A 19,601-nucleotide genomic window follows, 5' to 3' on the forward strand; every position below is an offset into this window, starting at 1 on the left:
CGTTCTGCCCCTCCATCGTTGCGTCAGATGGCCAACGGAAGATCCGTTCGTCAAATCATCTTTTTAGTTGATTAAGCCCCGAAATTGATTAATTACTAACCCTTAATCATGTTTAATATATTATTATCTTAAAATGAGTTCTGGGTTACTACAGCAAGATTTCGGTTAAACCGAATTAACCAACCAAACCGAGCCAATTTGAAAATTCGGTTCGGTTATTTCGGTAATTTGGTTTTAACAATTAAAAATATCGGTTATTTCGGTCATTTCGATTCGGTTACGATTTCTAAAATCTTATATTCGGTTAAGCAAATTAACCGATATATTTAATACTATTATTTTATAATTTTATAATACTATACATTATTTTAATTTTAAACTCCTGAACCCTAATTTCTAGAACACTATCCTTCATTACTCACTGTTCTAATCTCTCCACTCACCACTCCTGCTTTTCATCCATCGACTGCCGACAGTCCATATTTCATCGCCGATCAAGAAGACAACCCATATTTTTATGTTTCAGTCAGTCTCCGGTTCATCATTTGGTTGCTTGGAGAATTTATCCGAGTGATTTTGGTGTGCACACGGCGGTTGCGAAGGCAGATTTGAGGTTGAAGTAATGGTGTTGTTTTGATGATTTGTTCATTTTAGATGGAAATTTTTGTTTCGGTTGTTAGGTGTTGCGTTGTTTTCACTTGTTTAGAGTATATATTTGCTGGGATTTGAGTTTGTTTTCTTATTTACTGTGTTCATGGAACTCAGCACTGATGTTTTGGCCTTTTTGTTTTGTTTTTTTCAAAATTCCCACACTGAATGAATATATTTTCCCTTCAGCAAGAGTGTTAAGTAGTGTACTTAATTATGTTGGTTTTTTCGGTAAATGATAAATTTTAGCAGCTGTCGTCCTTCCTTGTGTTGGGGTGTGAGGTATCCTGTAGGCTGTAGGACCATGACCATCAATGTTATGACTTATGATATTATATGTTCTTTTCAGTTTTCATATTTTTCTTTTGTCCTTTTACTTATTTACATTACATGAATGTCGTGTAGGACCATGACTATTAATGTCTAATTTCAACATGTTTATGAATTTTATTGATTTTTTTACTTCTGGAAAAATTTACATTTATTTTATGAATATAAATTGATGAAAAATATATTTTCTTACTTGTAGATGTCATAAGAAAATATATCAAATATGGATGTTGATGGTAGTTGTTCCGTTCTAATGCCACAACCTTCTACTGGGACAGAAACATGTGCAAATTCCAAATCAAAAGTGACGAAGAGAAAGCCAATGAAATCTATAAGTGAGGTATGGGATCATTTCAATAAGTTTGAAAATGACAAGAAAGAAAAAAAGCCAAATGCAACTACTATGATAGGGATTTTTTCTGTGATCCAAAGAAAAATGGAACTGCGAGTTTGGGGCTCATAAGAACTCGTGTAAAAGCCACCCTCATGCGGTTGAAACAACTCAAGCACAATTAAGTTTACAAGATGGTGAAAAAAAGGGTGAGGTGTCTCTAACTTCTTGGAAATTTGATCAAGAAGCATGTAGAAAAACTTTAGCTAGAATGATTGTGATTGATGAGCTCCATTTCAAATTTGTAGAAGGAGAAGGATTTAGAGTATTTATGGCAATGGTATGTCCAAGGTTTATAATTCCTTCAAGATGGACGGTTGCACGTGATTGTGTTGATTTATATACCGCTGAAAAAAAAAGTCGAAAATTTTGTTGAATAAATCATCACAAAGAATTTGTTTGACAACGGATACATGGACCTCGATACAAAAAAATCAACTACATGTATCTAACAGCCCACTTTATTGACAACAATTGGAGATTACATAAAAGAATTATCAATTTTTGTCCAATTTCAAGTCAAAAGGGTGAGGCAATTAGCTTAGCAATTGAAAATGCTTAAGGGATTGGGGCATTTACAGAGTTTTCACGATTACGGTTGACAATGCTAGTTCAAATGATGTTGCTGTCAATAATTTTAGAAGAAAGATGGCTAACTGGGATTCTAGTATTTTGAAGGGAGCTCATATTCACATGAGGTGTGTAGCCCATATAATTAATTTAATTGTTTTTGATGTCTTAAAGGATATAAATGAATCTGTGATAAAGGTAAGAGATGCGGTGAAATATATTAAGCAATCCCCTGCTAGATTAAGCAAGTTCAAAGAATGTACAAATCTTGAAAAAATTGAAAGCAAGAGTTCTTTGTGTTTAGATGTATCAACAAGATGGAACTCGAATTTCTTGATGTTGAATATAGCTCAAAAATTTGAGAGAGCTTTTGAAAGATTTGATGAACAAGATCTTGCTTTAAATTAGATCTTCAATTTTAAAAATGGAAAGCTGCTTTGAATGATGGAAAGGTGATATTGGGAACAGATGGTAAACCCCTAAAAGAAATGAAAACTTATGATGGGAGACCAACAGGTATTGATTGGAGTAATGTTAGGCTTTTTGCTTCTTTATTGCAAGTTTTTTATGAAATTACATTGAAGCTTTCGGGTTCATTGTATGTCACTTCCAATATTTTTGCTCACGAGATTATTTCTATCCATACTATTTTGAAAGAGTGGCAGGAAATTGAAGATATTGATGTGCATTCGATGGGAGTAAGAATGAAAAAATAATTTGACAAATATTGGGGAGATCCTGATAAGAAGAATAATTTATTTTATATTGCGGTGGTGCTTGATCCAAGGCATAAGTTGGATTTTGTAGAATTTATGTTGGTAGAGTTGCACGGAGCTGAAAATGGGGCAAGAGTAGGAAAGACGGTCAGGAGACTTTCCTTGCTTTGTACAAGAATTACAAGCACAAGATGGAGCATAACACCTCAAAAATGTTGTCTGTCCAAGAATCAAGTGAGATTGAGTCTAGAAACTTGAGCAAAACAGATTTGAAAAGACAATCAATCCTTGCAAAATACAAAAGACAAAAGGCACTAATTTTTGGTGATGGGAGTATATCAGAGCTCGACAAGTATCTAAATGAAATGGTTGAGGAGTATTCTGATTCTTTTGATATTTTGGGGTGGTGGAAGCAAAATTATCATAGATTTCCCACATTAGCTAAAATTGCTCGAGATGTTTTGGCCATTCCTATTTCAACAGTAGCTTCTGAATCTACTTTTAGTATCGGTGGTCGAGTACTTGATTGCTTTAGGAGTTCATTGACTCTTATGGTTGTTGAAAGCCTTATTTGTACACAAGATTGGCTGCGTTCTTTTCCAATACCAATCAATGTGGAAGAAAGTTTGGAGGATGTTGAAAAACTTGAAAGAGGTATTTTTTAAAAAACAAAATAGCATAGTTAGTTTTTTATTTGCCATTATAAAATACTAATTAATATTTTTTTGTTTGTCACCATTTATTTTTCATATGTTTCTAAACTTGTGTTGGACTCTTCTTCAACAAAACAGGGGGATAAGTGAAGCATGAAAAACAATTACCATTAAAGAAATAAATGTATTTTTCCAAGTCAGTAGACTAATCACATTCACATGTTTGTTTTTTTAATTTCCAGATTCAAGGTCTGTGCAATCTGAAGAAGATATATTTTTATGCATTATTGCACTACTTCATGGCCAAGTTTTGAGCTGAAACTCCTTTCCGCAACTAGATTATATATGTATGGCCTCGTGATGTAATTTCTAACAAACATGCATTACTTGTACTAAACAGAACTATTTGTTATTTGTGTGATTTTTTGTTTATTGTCTAAGAAAATACAAATATTTAAAATTATTATGAAGGAATTAGGTGATGGTTTTTCACTTGTTTATAATCCCTATAACCGATTTCACAAAACTCAATGGAGATGGGAGATCCAAAACCATGGCTTAGATTGCACATTGCTACGAATAGTGGGGATTCTTTCAGGTACAGATTTCTTTAATCTTTGATTAATTCTTGAATTTTAGGCTCACACAATATAAATATTACAATAATTATATATATGCAATTGTGAACAGTTGATCGACCATGGAATTTTTGAAGATCTCCTGGAAAGGGTGAAGAAGGTTGCTTCTGAATGCTACATGTTTGAAAGAGAGCCTGGGTTCAAGAATTAGAAACCCAATAATCTTCTCAAGGAATTGATTGAGGAAAAAAATGATGAAAGTTTAGAAGAAAGCGTCTGATTGGCCATGAAAAATCAAAGGATATTTAATTTTGTGAAATCACAACTAGATTATATATGTATTTAATTATTGTGATTTGGCATAGCCGCATAGATAGAATAAGTTGCCAGCAAATTTGTTTTGGAAAATAAATCGGTTAATTAGGTCGGTAAACGAATTAACCGATTGTAATTCGGTTCGGTTTTTATCAGTTATTATAATTAAATCGGTCGTTTTGGTTGTATCTAAATATTTCGGTTCGGTTCGGTTATTATCAATTCGGTTCAACCGACCGAATTCCCACCCCCTAGTTGTAGGCAATCTCTATCAACGGTAAGTGATCCTGCCAGGATAACCCAAAGTCCATCACTGAAGTCCTCAGCATATCTTCTAATGTCCGAATAGTCCTCTCAGACAGACCGTCCATCTCTGGGTGATAATGTAGTGACCCAACCCGGATCCACTACTAATCAGAGGTTAAAACTTAAATAAGCATGCAATAAATAATCAGTGATAAATGACGGAAAATTAAATAAATACTAGATCGACGGAATACAACCGTTAAAATAAATTCAATAATATACAACTCAATTGAAAGACTTCAATAGCCTAACTACAACTCCATTAGCTCTTGCTTGGTCACCAACTTAAGCCCAAGTCCTGGTGCAACACCTGTAACTGTCCCGTCGAATGGGATGTCCAAAAAACATAGAAAACACTGGATGTAAGCGCTAAAACTCAATACGCTAGTACGAGTAAACACACACATATGATGCATGCAATGTGAAAATGTCAGGGTATCTATATCTGCGATATACTGTATCAACCTGCTTAGACTGGCGCCTAGGACATGAGTTGTAGCCTCTGGGAATCAAACAACTGGACCCCCCACTCACTCCTAACTGGATGTGGATCTAGGATGTTCGTGGGAAAACACTAGAGCCTGCATGACCCGTTCGTCAGAGTGACTCTCAGTGCCCACAACACATCAATATACTATAAGCTTTTAGAGACATCGAATAAAAAAGAATATACAATATTTCTTCTCAAAATGGACAAGACGATTGCAATAAAATACAGAATGTTAACATGTTTAATCGAAAAAATTCAAAATTCTAGTAAAAAGTTTTAGCAACAAAATCAGTGCAATAGTAGATTTCAAACAACTTAACAGGAACTTAAAAATAAAAGAGAACGTGATGGTTATGTTTTTATTGCATTTGTTAGTGTCATTTTGTTGTCGTTTTGCATTTGTACATGTTTTATTGTTGCATTTTGTTCATATTGCATTTTCCGTATTTGCATGATTGGTTTCTCGGTTTTGTGGTTAGGTTGTGTATCTTTGCGGAGATTTGGAAGGAACTTTGGAGTCATAGAAATACTGGAATTTTTGAAGAATGTTTGGCCGCTCGATCTGCAAGAATTTACCGATCGAGCGGGTGCTTTATGATGAGGACAGTAGGCTCGGAAATTTTGGTCGCTCGATCTGCAGAAGTTTACCGATCGAGCGGCGCGCATGTTTTGAAGTCAGTAGCCTTGGGATATTTTGGCCGCTCGATCGGCCAATGTTTACCGATCGAGCGGGCGTCGCGATCCGGGAAGAATTTTATATTTTTGTAAACTTTGTTATTTTAGCCTCTAGGCTTTATTAGACACTTAATTCCATTTTTGAGGATATTATTATCAGATTTTGAGACTCTCTCTTGGAGGCTAGGTTTTGTTCTTCAATTTTCTCTCAAGTTTTCTTCTTTTCTTTGAATTATTCTTGAATTTTCATGAATCGTTGTGGCTAAGTTTTAATACTTGGTTGAGGGAGACGAAACCTTGATATATTTTATTCATGAGATTTGATTTGTAATGTTTAATCCTTGTTAAGTATCAATATTTGATCTGGTTTATTTCATGTTTGTATGCGAGATTTTAGGATTGGCCATCTTAGGATTCTGTTTTGCAAGCTATAGCTAAATTAGAATTCAAATCCGTAATTGTTTGAATAATCTAATTTGCAAAGCAACTACGTTTGATATTTTCTGCTGTTGAATTTATTAAATTGTAGGATCAATTATTGACTAGGCTAAATACAACCGCTGGTGTTTGTGTTGTCTAGGTTCGTCAGTTTTACTAGTTTGAATGCTACCGTGGATTTAAATCTAGATTGCTGTTATCTGTGTTAATTTATTGGTAAGGGTTAATCTAGAATGCTGTTTTCTAATTAACTAAAATTAAGGTGAAACAGGAATTTGATTTTCAATGACGAATATTTAATAGGATTAATTATTTTTAGGGAATCGATGATTGAATGAATGAATATCAAGGGTGTAGTCGACTGATACCAAGTCTCGTCTCTTATTGATTTCTCCAGTTTAATTTTCAATCTTGCATGATAGTGATAATTTGAATATTTAATTGCTTAAATTTCTTAGAAGTTAGTCCAAACTTCAAAACCCCCTTTTATTTATTTAGAACGCATTAAATTTACCTTTCCTCGTGGGAACGATCCCTACTCACACTACTACATTTTTTAGTGATTATCTGATTGAGTCGGGTAATTTGGGCATGACACGATCAAGCGCTACCAAATTTTGGCGCCGTTTCTGGGGAACAATGATAATTTTTTGTGTTCTTTTTCTTTTTTGTTTTATTTTGTTTAATCTCACTCTCTTCTCTTTTCTTTGTTTGTAGTTCTCTCTAGTTCATGCTTTCAGGTGATTTTTTTGAAGAAGACTTTCTCTATGATCCGGAGATTGAAAGAACTTTGCATAGGCGAAGGAGAGAACTCCGAAGGCAACAACAAGATGCCGTTGCTCGAGCTGCTTTTCCAGAAGAAGAGATGGCTACCAATGCTAACCTGAGTCTAAGACAATTGGGCACTCCTGACCCCAATCAACAATCTTTATGCATTACTTTTCCTACATTAGAAAATAATGCAACTTTTGAGCTTAAGTTTGGATTAATTCACTTACTACCTTCCTTTCATGGTCTTGCAGGTTAGGATCCAAATAAACACTTGATGGAATTTCACGTGGTCTGCACGAGTATGAAACCCTATGGAGTGACAGAGGAGCAGATTCAGCTGAGAGCTTTTCCTTTCTCTTTGAAGAGTGCTGCTAAGGATTGGCTATACTACTTGCCCTCTGGGTCTATCACGACTTGGACAGAGATGAAAAGAACTTTCCTGGAGAAATACTTTCCAGCCTCTAGAGCTGCGAACATCCGGAAAAAAATCTATGGAATCAAGCAATACTCCGGGGAATCACTTCATGAATACTGGGCGGTTCAAGAAGCTTTGTGCTAGCTGTCCGCAACACCAGATAAGTGAAAATCAATTAATACAATTTTGCTATGAAGGTTTGTTACCTCATGACAGGAGTATGCTAGACGCAGCCAGTGGAGGAGTTTTTGTAGATAAAACTCCGGTATAGAGAATATGGCTGCCAAACAATTTGGCACCATCAGGAATGAGCATGTACAAAAGAAGAACAACGAGGTAAATGTCTATTCCCTTGAGCAACAATTAATTGAATTGACGTCTCTTGTGCGTCAGATGGCTGTAGGGAGTGGACAGACAGCAAAGGCATGTGGAATTTGTGTTGTAGTGGGACACGCTACTGATATGTGTCCCACACTTCAAGAAGATTCGGTTGAATAGGTCAATGCTACTGGATGATTTCTTGGACCACCACAGCGGAAATATGATCCTTATTCCAACACATACAATCCTGGTTGGAAGGATCATCCGAATCTGAGATATGGAAACCCTCAAGCAAATCAATCGGGGACTCAAGCACCACCGAACAATCAAACTTATAGGCCGTCGTATCCTCAACAGCAGTAGCGTCCTCAAATTCCAAATCAAGGTGAGTTCCTTGAAAATATCGTTAAAGATCTTGCTACTAACACTGTAGCTTTTCAATAGGAAACCAGAACAAGTATTCAAAACTTGAATACCCAGATGGGACATCTCGCCACCGCCATCAATAAGCTGGAAGCACAGCACTCCAATGCTTTACCATCTCAGACAATTCCAAACCCAAGAGAAAACGCAAGTGCAATCACTTTAAGGAATGGGAAGGAGTTGAAGATCAAAGAAAAAGAAGTGGAGGCTTCAACCAAGGAGAAGCCTCAAGAAGAACCGAAGGCGACTAATGGAGAAGCATCTATGGAAGAAGCGCCAAGAGGTAAATTTCCTCCCCTTTCTGAATATAAGTCTGTTGCCCCTTTTTCCTTAGCACTTAAGGAGTCTAGAAAAGATGAAGGGATAAAGGATCTTTATGAAACTTTTCGTAGATGTGAGGTGAATATTCCGTTGTTAGATGCCATTAAGCAGGTACCTCGATAAGCAAAGTTTTTGAAGGAATTGTGCACAGCAAAGATGAAGCAGACACTGAAGGGTTGTCAAAAAGTGGAACTTGGTGAGAACCTATCTGCTGTGATCCAACGAAAATTGCCCGCAAAATGCCAGGATCCAGATTATTGTGAGCATGCAGGAAAAGATGATCTAGAGGTGGCTATTATTGCACCCATTCAGTAGAATGATGGAATTGGATTTAGCGAGGAAGTGAAGAAGATTCAGGAAATTCTGAATAGTTCGCCTGAGCTACCTCAGTCAGGTAATGTCTCTTACATATCTTTACCAATCTCTAACACTAAGCGTCTTCCATCTATTTTGCAGGCACCAGTGGTCGAACTAAAGACACTTCCAACCCATCTTAAGTATTCCTTGGTGAAGGAGAAACATTACCAGTCATAATCTCCAATAGTTTGGAAAGCGAACAAGAGGAACAACTAGTCAAGGTACTACAAGAGCACAAGACTGCTATTGGATGAACTATAGCAGACATCAAGGGAATAAGCCCGTCCACATGCATGCACCAAATTTTGATGGAGGATGGAGCAAATCCCTTACGTCAACCGCAGAGGAAGTTGAATCCACCGATGATGGAGGTGGTCAAGGCTGAAATTTTGAAACTACTTGAAGTTGGAGTCATCTACCCAATTTCTAATAGTCAGTGGGTCAGCCCAGTACAAGTGGTACCCAAGAAAACTGGGATAACTGTGGTGAAAAACAAGGATGATGAATTGATTCCCACCCGCATTCAAAACGGGTGGAGGGTTTGTATAGATTATAGGAAGTTAAATGCGGGAACCCGAAAGGATCACTTTTCTTTGCCATTTATTGATCAAATAATTGAACGTTTAGCATGCCATCCTTATTATTGTTTTCTTGATTGATATTCTGGTTATTTTCAGATTGCTATTGCGCCAGAGGATCAAGAAAAGACGACATTCACGTGCCCGTTTGGCACCTTTGCGTATCGACGGATGCCCTTTGGACTTTGCAATGCACCGGCCACTTTCCAACGGTGTATGGTTAGTATTTTTTCGGACTTCATTGAGCATATCTTAGAAGTTTTCATGGATGATTTTACTGTCTATGGTGATTCATTCGAAAATTGTCTGTCTAACCTTGCATTTGTCCTTAAAAGGTATGTCAAAACCAACTTGGTTTTAAATTCTAAAAAATGTCATTTTATGGTTAGGCAAGGTGTTGTATTGGGTCATGTCATTTCATCTAAGGGAATAAAGGTAGATAAGGCTAAAATCGATATCATTCAGTCTCTCCCTTATCCCACATGTGTGCGGGAAGTGCGTTCTTTTCTTGGTCATGCAGGTTTCTACAGGAGATACATTCAGGACTTCGCCAAGATAGCATCCCCCATGTGCAAGCTGTTGAAAAAAAAAATGTTCCGTTTGAGTTTGATGAACCATGAAAAACATCTTTTGATCAACTCAAAGATTCCTTGACATCTGCACCAATAATCTATCCACCGGATTGGAGCAAGCCATTCGAGATCATGTGTGATGCCAGTGACTATGCAGTTGGCGCTGTTTTAGGACAAAAAGTTGGGAAAGCATCGCATGCTATATACTACGCTTCGCGTATCCTGAACGATGCCCAACAAAACTACTCCACCATTGAAAAGGAGCTTTTAGCTGTGGTCTTTGCATTGGAAAAACTTCGCTCTTATTTACTTGGTACTAAAGTTATTGTTTACTCTGATCATGCAGCTCTTCGTTTTCTGATGGCGAAGAAGGAGGCAAAGCCAAGGCTGATCCAATGGATACTACTTATGAGCGAATTTGATGTGGAAATCAAAGACAAAAGAGGGACCAAGAATCAAGTCGCTGACCACTTGAGTCGCCTAGTTCATGTTGATGAGGAGCTAAATTTGCAAGAAGAATTTCCTGATGAACAATTATTTTCAGCAAGCGCCGAATTACCCTGGTACGCAAACATTGTGAATTATTTAGTTACTAATGGGTTTTCCTCTGAATTTTCAAGGGCGCAAAAGGACAAGGTGAGGATCGATGCAAAGTATTATGTGTGGGATGATCCATACTTGTGGAAACACTGCGCTGATCAAGTCATACGACGATGTGTACCCGCGAGCGAGGTAATCCCTATCCTCACATTTTGTCATTCTTATGCATGCGGTGGCCACTTTGGAGCGAAAAGGACATCAAGGAAGGTGTTGGACAGTGGATTTTTCTGGCCTTCCTTATTTCGAGACGCATACATGTTCTGTAAGTCGTGCGCTCAATGCCAAAAGATAGGTAACATCTCCCAACGAAAGGAGATGCCCCAACAACCTATTCTAGTTTGTGAGATCTTTGATGTTTGGGGCATCGACTTCATGGGACCTTTTCCAAGTTCATATGGGTTTATCTATATATTACTTACTGTGGACTATGCCTTGAAATGGGTGGAAGCAAAGGCCACCCGTACTGACGATTCTCAAGTTGTTGCAGAGTTTATCAAGCATAACCTTTTCTCTAGGTTTGGAATTCCGAGATCCCTCATCAGTGATAGAGGTACACACTTTTGCAACCGAACTGTGGCGAGTTTTCTTAAAAATTACCATGTGATGCACAGGATCTCCACTGCATATCATCCAAAATCCAACGGTCAAGCTGAGGTTTCGAACAGAGAGATCAAATCTATCCTTGAAAAGACCGTGAATCCTACTAGAAAGGATTGGAGCTTGCGTTTGGATGATGCCTTGTGGGCGTATAGGACCGCATTCAAGACACCGATTGGAATGTCTCCATATCGTCTAATTTTTGGAAAACCTTGTCATCTATCGGTGGAATTGGAGCATAGAGCCTATTGGGCTATAAAAAACTTTAACATGCAGATGGATGAGAGTGGCGATCATCGAAAGCTGCAGTTGCAAGAATTGGAAGAGATCCGCAATGATGCCTATGCAACTCCAAGATTTACAAGGACAAAACAAAGGCCTTCCACGACAAGATGATCTCTAGACGGCACTTCAAAGTCGGTCAGAAAGTTTTGCTCTATCATTCCCGACTTCGGTTGTTTTCAGATAAGTTACGTTCACATTGGAATGGAACGTTTGTTGTAACTAATGTCTTTTCTCATGGTGCCGTCGAAATTCAAAGCTTGGACACATCCAAAACATTCAAGGTGAATGGCCACCAGCTTAAACACTATTATGAAGGAGTCCAAGAACATGTCGGAGAAAGCGAGCATGATATCACTCTTGATGCTCCGCCACATGTCGACTAAATCACGGCGTGCAGTTGAGCTATAGACTGACTGAAAATTTAGCACTGACTGGGAGGCAACCCAGTGGTTTTTTGATTCTTTTCCCTTAATTTTAATTTTATTTCCCAGTTTTTTCTTATTTTTCCGAATTTTTGAAAAATCCAAAAATATTTTTTTTGGCTCGCTCGATCGGCAACATCTTACCGATCGAGCGAGAGATCTTTTGTTCGGGCAGTGAGTTGGGCTTTTTGTGCTCGATCTGCAACATCTTGCCGATCGAGCGATAGACTTTTTACAATAATTTAAACGCAGATTTCCCTTCTTCCCCCTTTCATTCTATCCCATCTCACCCCTCTTTCGTACCAAATCCCTAAATCCCCAAAACCCTTTCTACCAATTTCTCTTGTTTGATTCATTGTTCTTTATCTTAATCCGTAGGGAATTTCTTGGAGACAACACCATGACTCTCTGGGCATGATCATCTCAGATCATTTTTTTCGGCCTCCTCTCCCTTCGGGAAATTGCTCACGCCACCAGTCAGCCTCTCACGGGATTTCTCCTCGTTGCACATTACCTTTCTCAGGCCATCCATACTCTCAGGCACCTCTACCGGACTTCGTTCTTCGCCTGTGTATCTCACGTTTCTTCAAGGATCTACCGGGATTTTGTCGCACGTCAGGTGTTCGACGAATTGCTTCTTTACTATCTGTATCATCTTCTTACTTTTCCATGGGACCTAAAGGAACCCGCGTTCAAGGCGAGTCATCTTCTCGAGCCTACGATCGCTCTTATGCCGAATTCACCGGGCTCTTTGTCAATGACGCCGCTCGTGATCGTTACATCACCTCCAAGGTAAATCGTTCCCCCATTCTTGAACGCGGCTTTGAGTTAGAATTGGGCGATAGTGAAATTTTTGGGATGATTCAAGAGCGAGGTTGGACAAAATTCTGCGAGCAACCCCCCCCCCCGCCGTAGTACCGATTGTTCGCGAATTTTATGCTAATGCGGCGGAGAGGACGGATAGCAAGGCCGTTGTTAGGGGGAAACTGATTTCTTTTTTACCCCATGAGTTGAATGCTTTATTTGAAATCTCGGAGGTGGATGATTCTTTCTATCAAAGCCTGAAAATCGACCCGGATTTGGATGAGTTGCTTGACCAACTGGCTTACCCTGGAGCTGTGTGGATTGACCCCGTTTCCGTAGTGAATTTCAAGGAGCGTTTTTTACGTGTGCTTCCGGCCTTTTGGTATTCTTTTGTGACTCGGCGTATGATGCCAATTTTACATTCTAGCGAGGTTAATCTTGAGCGCGCTCTTCTCCTATACGCGCTTGATATGGGATGGCCAATTAATGTGGGGCGTATCCTTCATAGCGAGATCCATCGGTCGATCCATAATGTCGCATTGGGCCTCTACTTTCCCATGATCATCTCTTTTCTATGCATACGCGCCGGAGTTGTCATTCGTAATGATGAAGAGTGGTTTCAGCCTAAGCGACCACTTGACGCCTCTTTTATCGAAGCCAAGAGGGCGTATCGTGTTAAGCATTTTATGAGGGACGGCCACTTTCAACAACCGCCAACCCCGCCAAGGCCACCTCCACCTCCTCTTCGCTCTCATGCCGATGCCATCCGTGAGCTCACTGCCTATGCCCATCATCAGGATGCATATAATACGGTGGCGGCTCATAATTCTCAAGCTGTGGATGCTTTATTGCGAAATCTCACATTGCACTTTGGTCTTGATCCAAATGCCATTCCGGCTGCTCTGCCATAGCCGCCTCCTTTCTCGTTCCAGTATGCCGCTCCTGTCCTTCCTCCGAAGGCTGAAGAGGAAAACGCCGCCGACCGTTAAACCAGGGGAGTTCCGTTTTCAATTTTTGCATCTCATTCTGTTTAGTTGTTTGTTTATATTTTGTCTTGTAATGCATTGAGGACAATGCTTAGGTTAAGTGTGTGTGTGTGTGTGTGTGTGGGGGGGGGGAGGGGGGTTGCATTGTATGCATTTTTTTTTGCATTTTGTTTCCTTTGTTTGTTTGTATTGCATTTTTCTTGTGTTGTTATGCATCGTATTGTTGTTGTTGTTTATGTTGTCAAAATGCATAAGTTGAGGATGAGTTATTTGCCTATGATGAGATAGTTGAAAAATTATGATTTTTTTAAAAACAAATTACTCTTGATGGGATATGAGAAACCGTAGGTTGATTGTTGAATATTTTTAAGCACACATGTTTAACCAGTGAAGTCTAGTGATGTATTAGATTTTGTGGATGGCTGTTGGACCATTGCACGATAATAGGTGTTTGTGGAATTTGATAGTGCTTGAATCTTGATTTTTTTGATATGACATACAGTTTCTTGGGCGCACCTTAAAAATTTTTGTTTTATGAAAAAAAGAAACAAATTTTTTGAAAACCAATTAACTCCATCCGGGTTGCGAGCGAAATGTTTGAAATCATATTCATCTTGTTTGTGGCTAAGTATGCGGATTACATGGGGTTATTCTTTTGACAAAATAATATAAAAATTCCATCTGGGCGTGAGATGTGAATGAAATTCTATTCACTATTTCATAGCTAAGTTCGCAGACCTAATGGGATTGTAGTTCCATCCGGGCTATAGACGAGGGGATTGAAATACGAATCCTATCTAGTTATAGCTAAGTCTGCGGGTAATTATTGGGACTTTTTAAAAATGTCGGGTGCAGAATCCGACGGTGCGTAATTATTCTCAAGGCAGTTGTGTTGTGTTGAAAGATTGTTGGGAGGAGAGTTCTTGATGGTGAGGCTTACACTGAATTGTTATAAGTCGGCGAACAGTCTTGAAACTTTGTCTTTTGAAGTTGCATGTAGCTGGGGTAACATGACACACACACACACGTTCGCATTCGACTGAAGGTGTATCATTGATGATTGAGAGTAGCTATGAACTTGTTTTAAATATAAGTGGTTTTCTCTGAGGCTATATTATTGCATAATTCTCCTTACTTATGTGTTTGTTTTCTTTCATTTTGTTTTGCATGACTTACTCGAGGGCGAGTAAGGGTTAAGTGTGGGGGAGTTTGATAGTTATGTTTTTATTGCATTTGTTAGTGTCATTTTGTTGTCGTTTTGCATTTGTTTACATGTTTTATTGTTGCATTTTGTTCATATTGCATTTTTCGTGTTTGCATGAATGGTTTCTCGGTTTTGTGGTTAGGTTGTGCATCTTTGCGGAGATTTGGAAGGAACTTTGGAGTCATAGAAATGCTGGAATTTTTGAAGAATGTTTGGCCGCTCGATCTGCTGGAATTTATCGATCGAGCAGGTGCTTTATGATGAAGACAGTAGGCTCGAAAATTTTGGTCGCTCGATCTGCAGAAGTTTACCGATCGAGCGGCGCGCATGTTTTGAAATCAGTAGCCTTGGGATATTTTGGCCGCTCGATCGACCAATGTTTACCGATCGAGCGGGCGTTGTGATCCGAGAATAATTTTATATTTTTGGAAACTTTGTTATTTTAGCCTCTAGGATTTATTAGACTCTTAATTCCGTTTTTGAGGATATTATTATCAGATTTTGAGACTCTCTCTTGGAGGCTAGGTTTTGTTCTTCAATTTTCTCTCAAGTTTTCTTCATTTCTTTGAATTATTCTTGAATTTTCATGAATCGTTATGGCTAAGTTTTAATACTTGGTTGAGGAAGACGAAACCTTGATATATTTTATTCATGAGATTCGATTTGTAATGTTTAATCCTTGTTAAGTATCAATATTTGATCTGGTTTATTTCATGTTTGTATGCGAGATTTTAGGATTGGCCATCTTAGGATTCTGTTTTGCAAGCTATAGCTAAATTAAAATTTAAATCCGTAATTGTTTGAATAATATAATTTGCGAAGCAACTACGTTTGATATTTTCTGCTGTTGAATTTATTAAATTGTAGGATCAATTATTGACTAGGCTAAATACAACCGCTGGTGTTTGTGTTGTCTAGGTTCGTCAGTTTTACTAGTTTGAATGCTACCGTGGATTTAAATCTAGATTGCTGTTATCTGTGTTAATTTATTGGTAAGGGTTAATCTAGAATGTTGTTTTCTAATTAACTAAAATTAAGGTGAAATGGGAATTTGATTTTCAATGACGAATATTTAATAGGATTAATTATTTTAAGGGAATCGATGATTGAATGAATGAATATCAAGGGTGTAGTCGACTGATACCAAGTCTCGTCTCTTATTGATTTCTCCAGTTTAATTTTCAATCTTGCATGATAGTGATAATTTGAATATTTAATTGCTTAAATTTCTTACTAGTTAGTCCAAACTTCAAAATCCCTTTTTATTTATTTAGAACGCATTAAATTTACCTTTCCTCTTGGGAACGATCCCTATTCACTCTAATACATTTTTTAGTGATTATCTGATTGAGTCGGGTAATTTGGGCGTGACACGATCGAGCGCTACCAGAACGTCCAATAATATCATTGATAATTAACGATGTTGACTTACAAGTAATAGACGACAATAACACGAGAATGAAGATTGGAGACAATAAAAATATTTATACTCTTGCAAACAACTATTTTCAACATAAAAAATAAATAAAAAAGAGGTCGTCCAACAAAATAATCATAGAATAAAGATATGAAAATGCAAATAATTGATGAAGCAACATCACAAGAATTTTTATTGAAAATAATGAGAAAATTGATTTTGTTTTTTATAAAGAATAAAAAACGGATGACAAACTAAACAATCATAAAAGAAATAAAAATGGTTATATAAAGAAATAAAAGACGCAGTAATGTAATGCTTTATCTATATTTTTTTTCCCATAATCACTAGTGGTAAAATAATTTTTCAACACTATATATGTATTATTATATTTTTTCTTAAAATTTATTTTATTAAATATTTCATGACATCAAATTCTATATTTTTCTCAATGTCTAATTTATACAAAATTATAATATTTCTTACAACCATGATTTTCAAAAAAATATAGATTCAATTAGATTTGTAACATATAAATTTTTGAACAAAGATTGTTCGCACTCATTTTATAATACATGTTGTACATATTAAATTACATTGAATTTTACTATTGACTAAAATACAATAAAAAAAAATCATCAATTAATTGCACGTTAATCTCTTTTCTTTTCTTTTCTTCTCTCCTATTCTAATCTCAACATATTTATTTAAGAACACTTATTGAAAATAAAATATGTTCTCACGTGCATCTCACACGTATTTTCCTAGTAATTTGAAAAAGTTTTGATATTTTACTTCTCCATTTTATCTTTATATATTTTATTAAATTCTCACCACGTCCTTTGCCCATTTTTTATAGATAATTTATCATTTTTTCTAAATTAAATTAAAATAATTTATTTTTTAATATATGTTTAACATTTATGATAAATTTAAAACTATTTTTGTATGTATATTACTATTTATATTAGTTTCATAGTATTATACCTTTTTTGATAATTTCGACATTAGTTTCCTAGAGCTTATAAGTTTTTTTTAATAATATTAGTCAAACACTCTCTTAAACTTACATTTTCATTCGCAGTTAAAACTGTTTATCCATTCAAAAACCCAGATGTGTTGGTGACGTTCATATTTTACTCTACAAAATCATTATTACGACTAGTGTTTTCATAACTGGATCGGTGATCGACCAGTCTACCTAAAAAAAGGTCCAATCGATCGGACCGTTTTAACCGGACGGTTGAATCGAAAAATCGTTTATATAATTTAATATAATAAATAATATATTTTAAATTTTAAAAACTCAAAAATTATATAAATAGACAAAAATATATATTTAAAATAATTTGAAAGCTAAATAAATATGTAAATATATTCAAAATATCAATTATAGTTATAAATTATTTAAATTTAAAAAAACCAATAATTATTAAAATCATTTTTTAAATGAAGTAAAAATTCTAAATAATAATGTATATATATATATATATATATATATATATATATATATATTAAATTTAAAGTTTTAAAAATAAAAAAATTTTAAATTTGAAAAGAAAATAAAAAAATTCGAAAAACCGGTTAAACCGGTTAAACATTTTGAACCGGTTTTCTGGTTCTTGACCGGTTGGACCAGTTTTTCGGTTTTTGAAGACGTTTCGGACCGAATCAGACCAGCGATCGGTTCCCGATCGAACCGATCGAATCAGCTGGTCCTATCCAGTTCCAAAAACATTGATTAGGACATACAAATTTCAATCCCCAAACGTTTATGTTGGAACCACAAAATTTTGATCTTGACATTTAATCCAATCTACATTAGAAACAACTGATCCCTCGAAGAGACAAGCACAAAAAGACATAAACTGATCAAAACCCTCAGGGCAAGAGAAGAGATCAACTGAGTTGACCATTGACCAGAGACAAGAAGATTAACTGAACTTATCTAAGCAGTTGAGCAAAGATCAACTGAAGAATGAGAACACCGCGATTCAGTTGAGCGAAGATAAACTGAATTGGTTGAGCTCATCTCAACTAAAGCCTAAACCGATAAGGAGTCTGAGAAAGCAAATCCAAATCAACGGATATCTTATGGATAAAATTTTCCGTACACCAAGCATAGAAAGCAGACCACTCACAGTGTACCTTTGTGTCAAGGAATGTATGCGAAAAAGACAATCCAAGTACATTAATTTGAATTCGAAAGACTCGTTGCCTGCCGAAGTATAAATACTCAGCTTTGGGACATTTCAAAGCACCGACATCTTGAAAAAGTACTCGCAAATATACTCTCACTATCAGAGATAAACTGAACACATTCAATCTACCCATACACAATCAGTCGAGGAAAAAAAAGCTTACTGAAGATCATATTCAAGCAAGCCGAAGAACACAAGCACAAGTCTGTGATTAGATGATCAATGAAGTGCTAAGTATTGTGTTGTAATCAATGTTGTATCAGTGTGATCAGTTGAGGTACTGCAAACCTCGTTGTAATAAGAAGTAGTCGTAAAATGTGTTCTTGAAGTGTTTCTAGAAGTTCTGGGATAGACAATGTGTGTAAATCCTAGTCTTGGAGTGGGCTGTTGGAAGTCGATTGTAATAGTCAAAGTTTTCTAGAGTGAATCATTCCCAAGTGGAAGAAGGGGTGACATAGGAGTTGTTGAAATCTTCGAACATCCATAAACAATCACAGTGCAATCTTACTTTTCAGTTCATCACTCACACACACAGTCAGTCCATTATATCTCAAGTTCAATCTACTAGTTTGCATTCTTCCCAAGGGCGGAGGCACGTTAAGCCCGGGTGGCCCATTTAATTTTTTTAAAATATGTTATATAAATTTTTAAAAATAATTTTGTGTGTTATTTTTGGACCAATGCTATATTATTCTGGGTAGTCAAATTAAAAAAATTAAATAGCCCACATGTAGCCCAATTAAAAAAATTAAGTAGCCCATATGTCCCAAAATTGGGCTTTTTCGTCTTTATCTTTTTGATAGATTTGATTCAATTTAATTTCATTTCTATCAATCTCCGTCTTTTAATAATATATTTCATTTCTGTAAGATAGATTTCAACTTGTCGTTTTCAATTTAATTTTTAATTTCTGTAAGATAGATTTCTGTAAGATTTAATTTCAACTTATCTTTCCGTCTTTTGGACCAATGCTATATTATTCTGCAGTGAAATGATTTTTTTAGAATTGAAATTTTTTATTTAATAAAAAAGTTTAATTGTTTGTTCTGTTCAAGTTTCTATTTATATTAGATTATGCATTGCACTGATCATATGTTGCTGATATGATGTCATATTGAAAAAATAAATTTTTTTGAATTGTGATATTAGTCAAATATTTTTAAATCTTACACACGATTTCATAAAAAAAATTATTAAAAATCTTATTAATGAAAAAC

The 19,601-nt window shown here is 36.3% G+C and overlaps 1 protein-coding gene across 7 annotated transcripts; it reads left to right on the plus strand.

Moving 5' to 3' along the window:
• Positions 1–424: 424 nt before the first annotated feature.
• Positions 425–4,365, plus strand: LOC140874861 (zinc finger BED domain-containing protein RICESLEEPER 3-like). Of its 7 annotated transcripts, none has more exons than XM_073278310.1 (5): positions 425–613; positions 1,178–3,309; positions 3,551–3,655; positions 3,780–3,906; positions 3,999–4,365. In XM_073278310.1, exons 2-3 carry the CDS (start codon positions 2,847–2,849, stop codon positions 3,625–3,627), a joined length of 540 nt encoding a protein of 179 aa, XP_073134411.1. In that variant the 5' UTR covers positions 425–613; positions 1,178–2,846; the 3' UTR covers positions 3,628–3,655; positions 3,780–3,906; positions 3,999–4,365. The 7 variants fall into 7 exon arrangements, with proteins under 7 accessions (XP_073134411.1, XP_073134413.1, XP_073134415.1 ...); XM_073278312.1 differs by having other exon boundaries at positions 3,787–3,906; XM_073278314.1 differs by having other exon boundaries at positions 1,178–2,455; positions 2,597–3,309; positions 3,551–3,906.
• Positions 4,366–19,601: the final 15,236 nt, after the last annotated feature.

Source organism: Henckelia pumila, chromosome 1 (genome assembly GCF_033568475.1).
Source record: "Henckelia pumila isolate YLH828 chromosome 1, ASM3356847v2, whole genome shotgun sequence".
NCBI classification, from domain to species: Eukaryota; Viridiplantae; Streptophyta; class Magnoliopsida; order Lamiales; family Gesneriaceae; genus Henckelia; species Henckelia pumila.

Bases quoted from the DNA above. Each gene is read 5' to 3' on its own strand.
- LOC140874861 (XM_073278311.1), top strand. From the start codon at position 2,847: ATGGAGCATAACACCTCAAAAATGTTGTCTGTCCAAGAATCAAGTGAG. The intron at 3,310-3,550 runs GTATTTTTTAAA...TTTAATTTCCAG, and splicing joins TGTTGAAAAACTTGAAAGAG to ATTCAAGGTCTGTGCAATCT.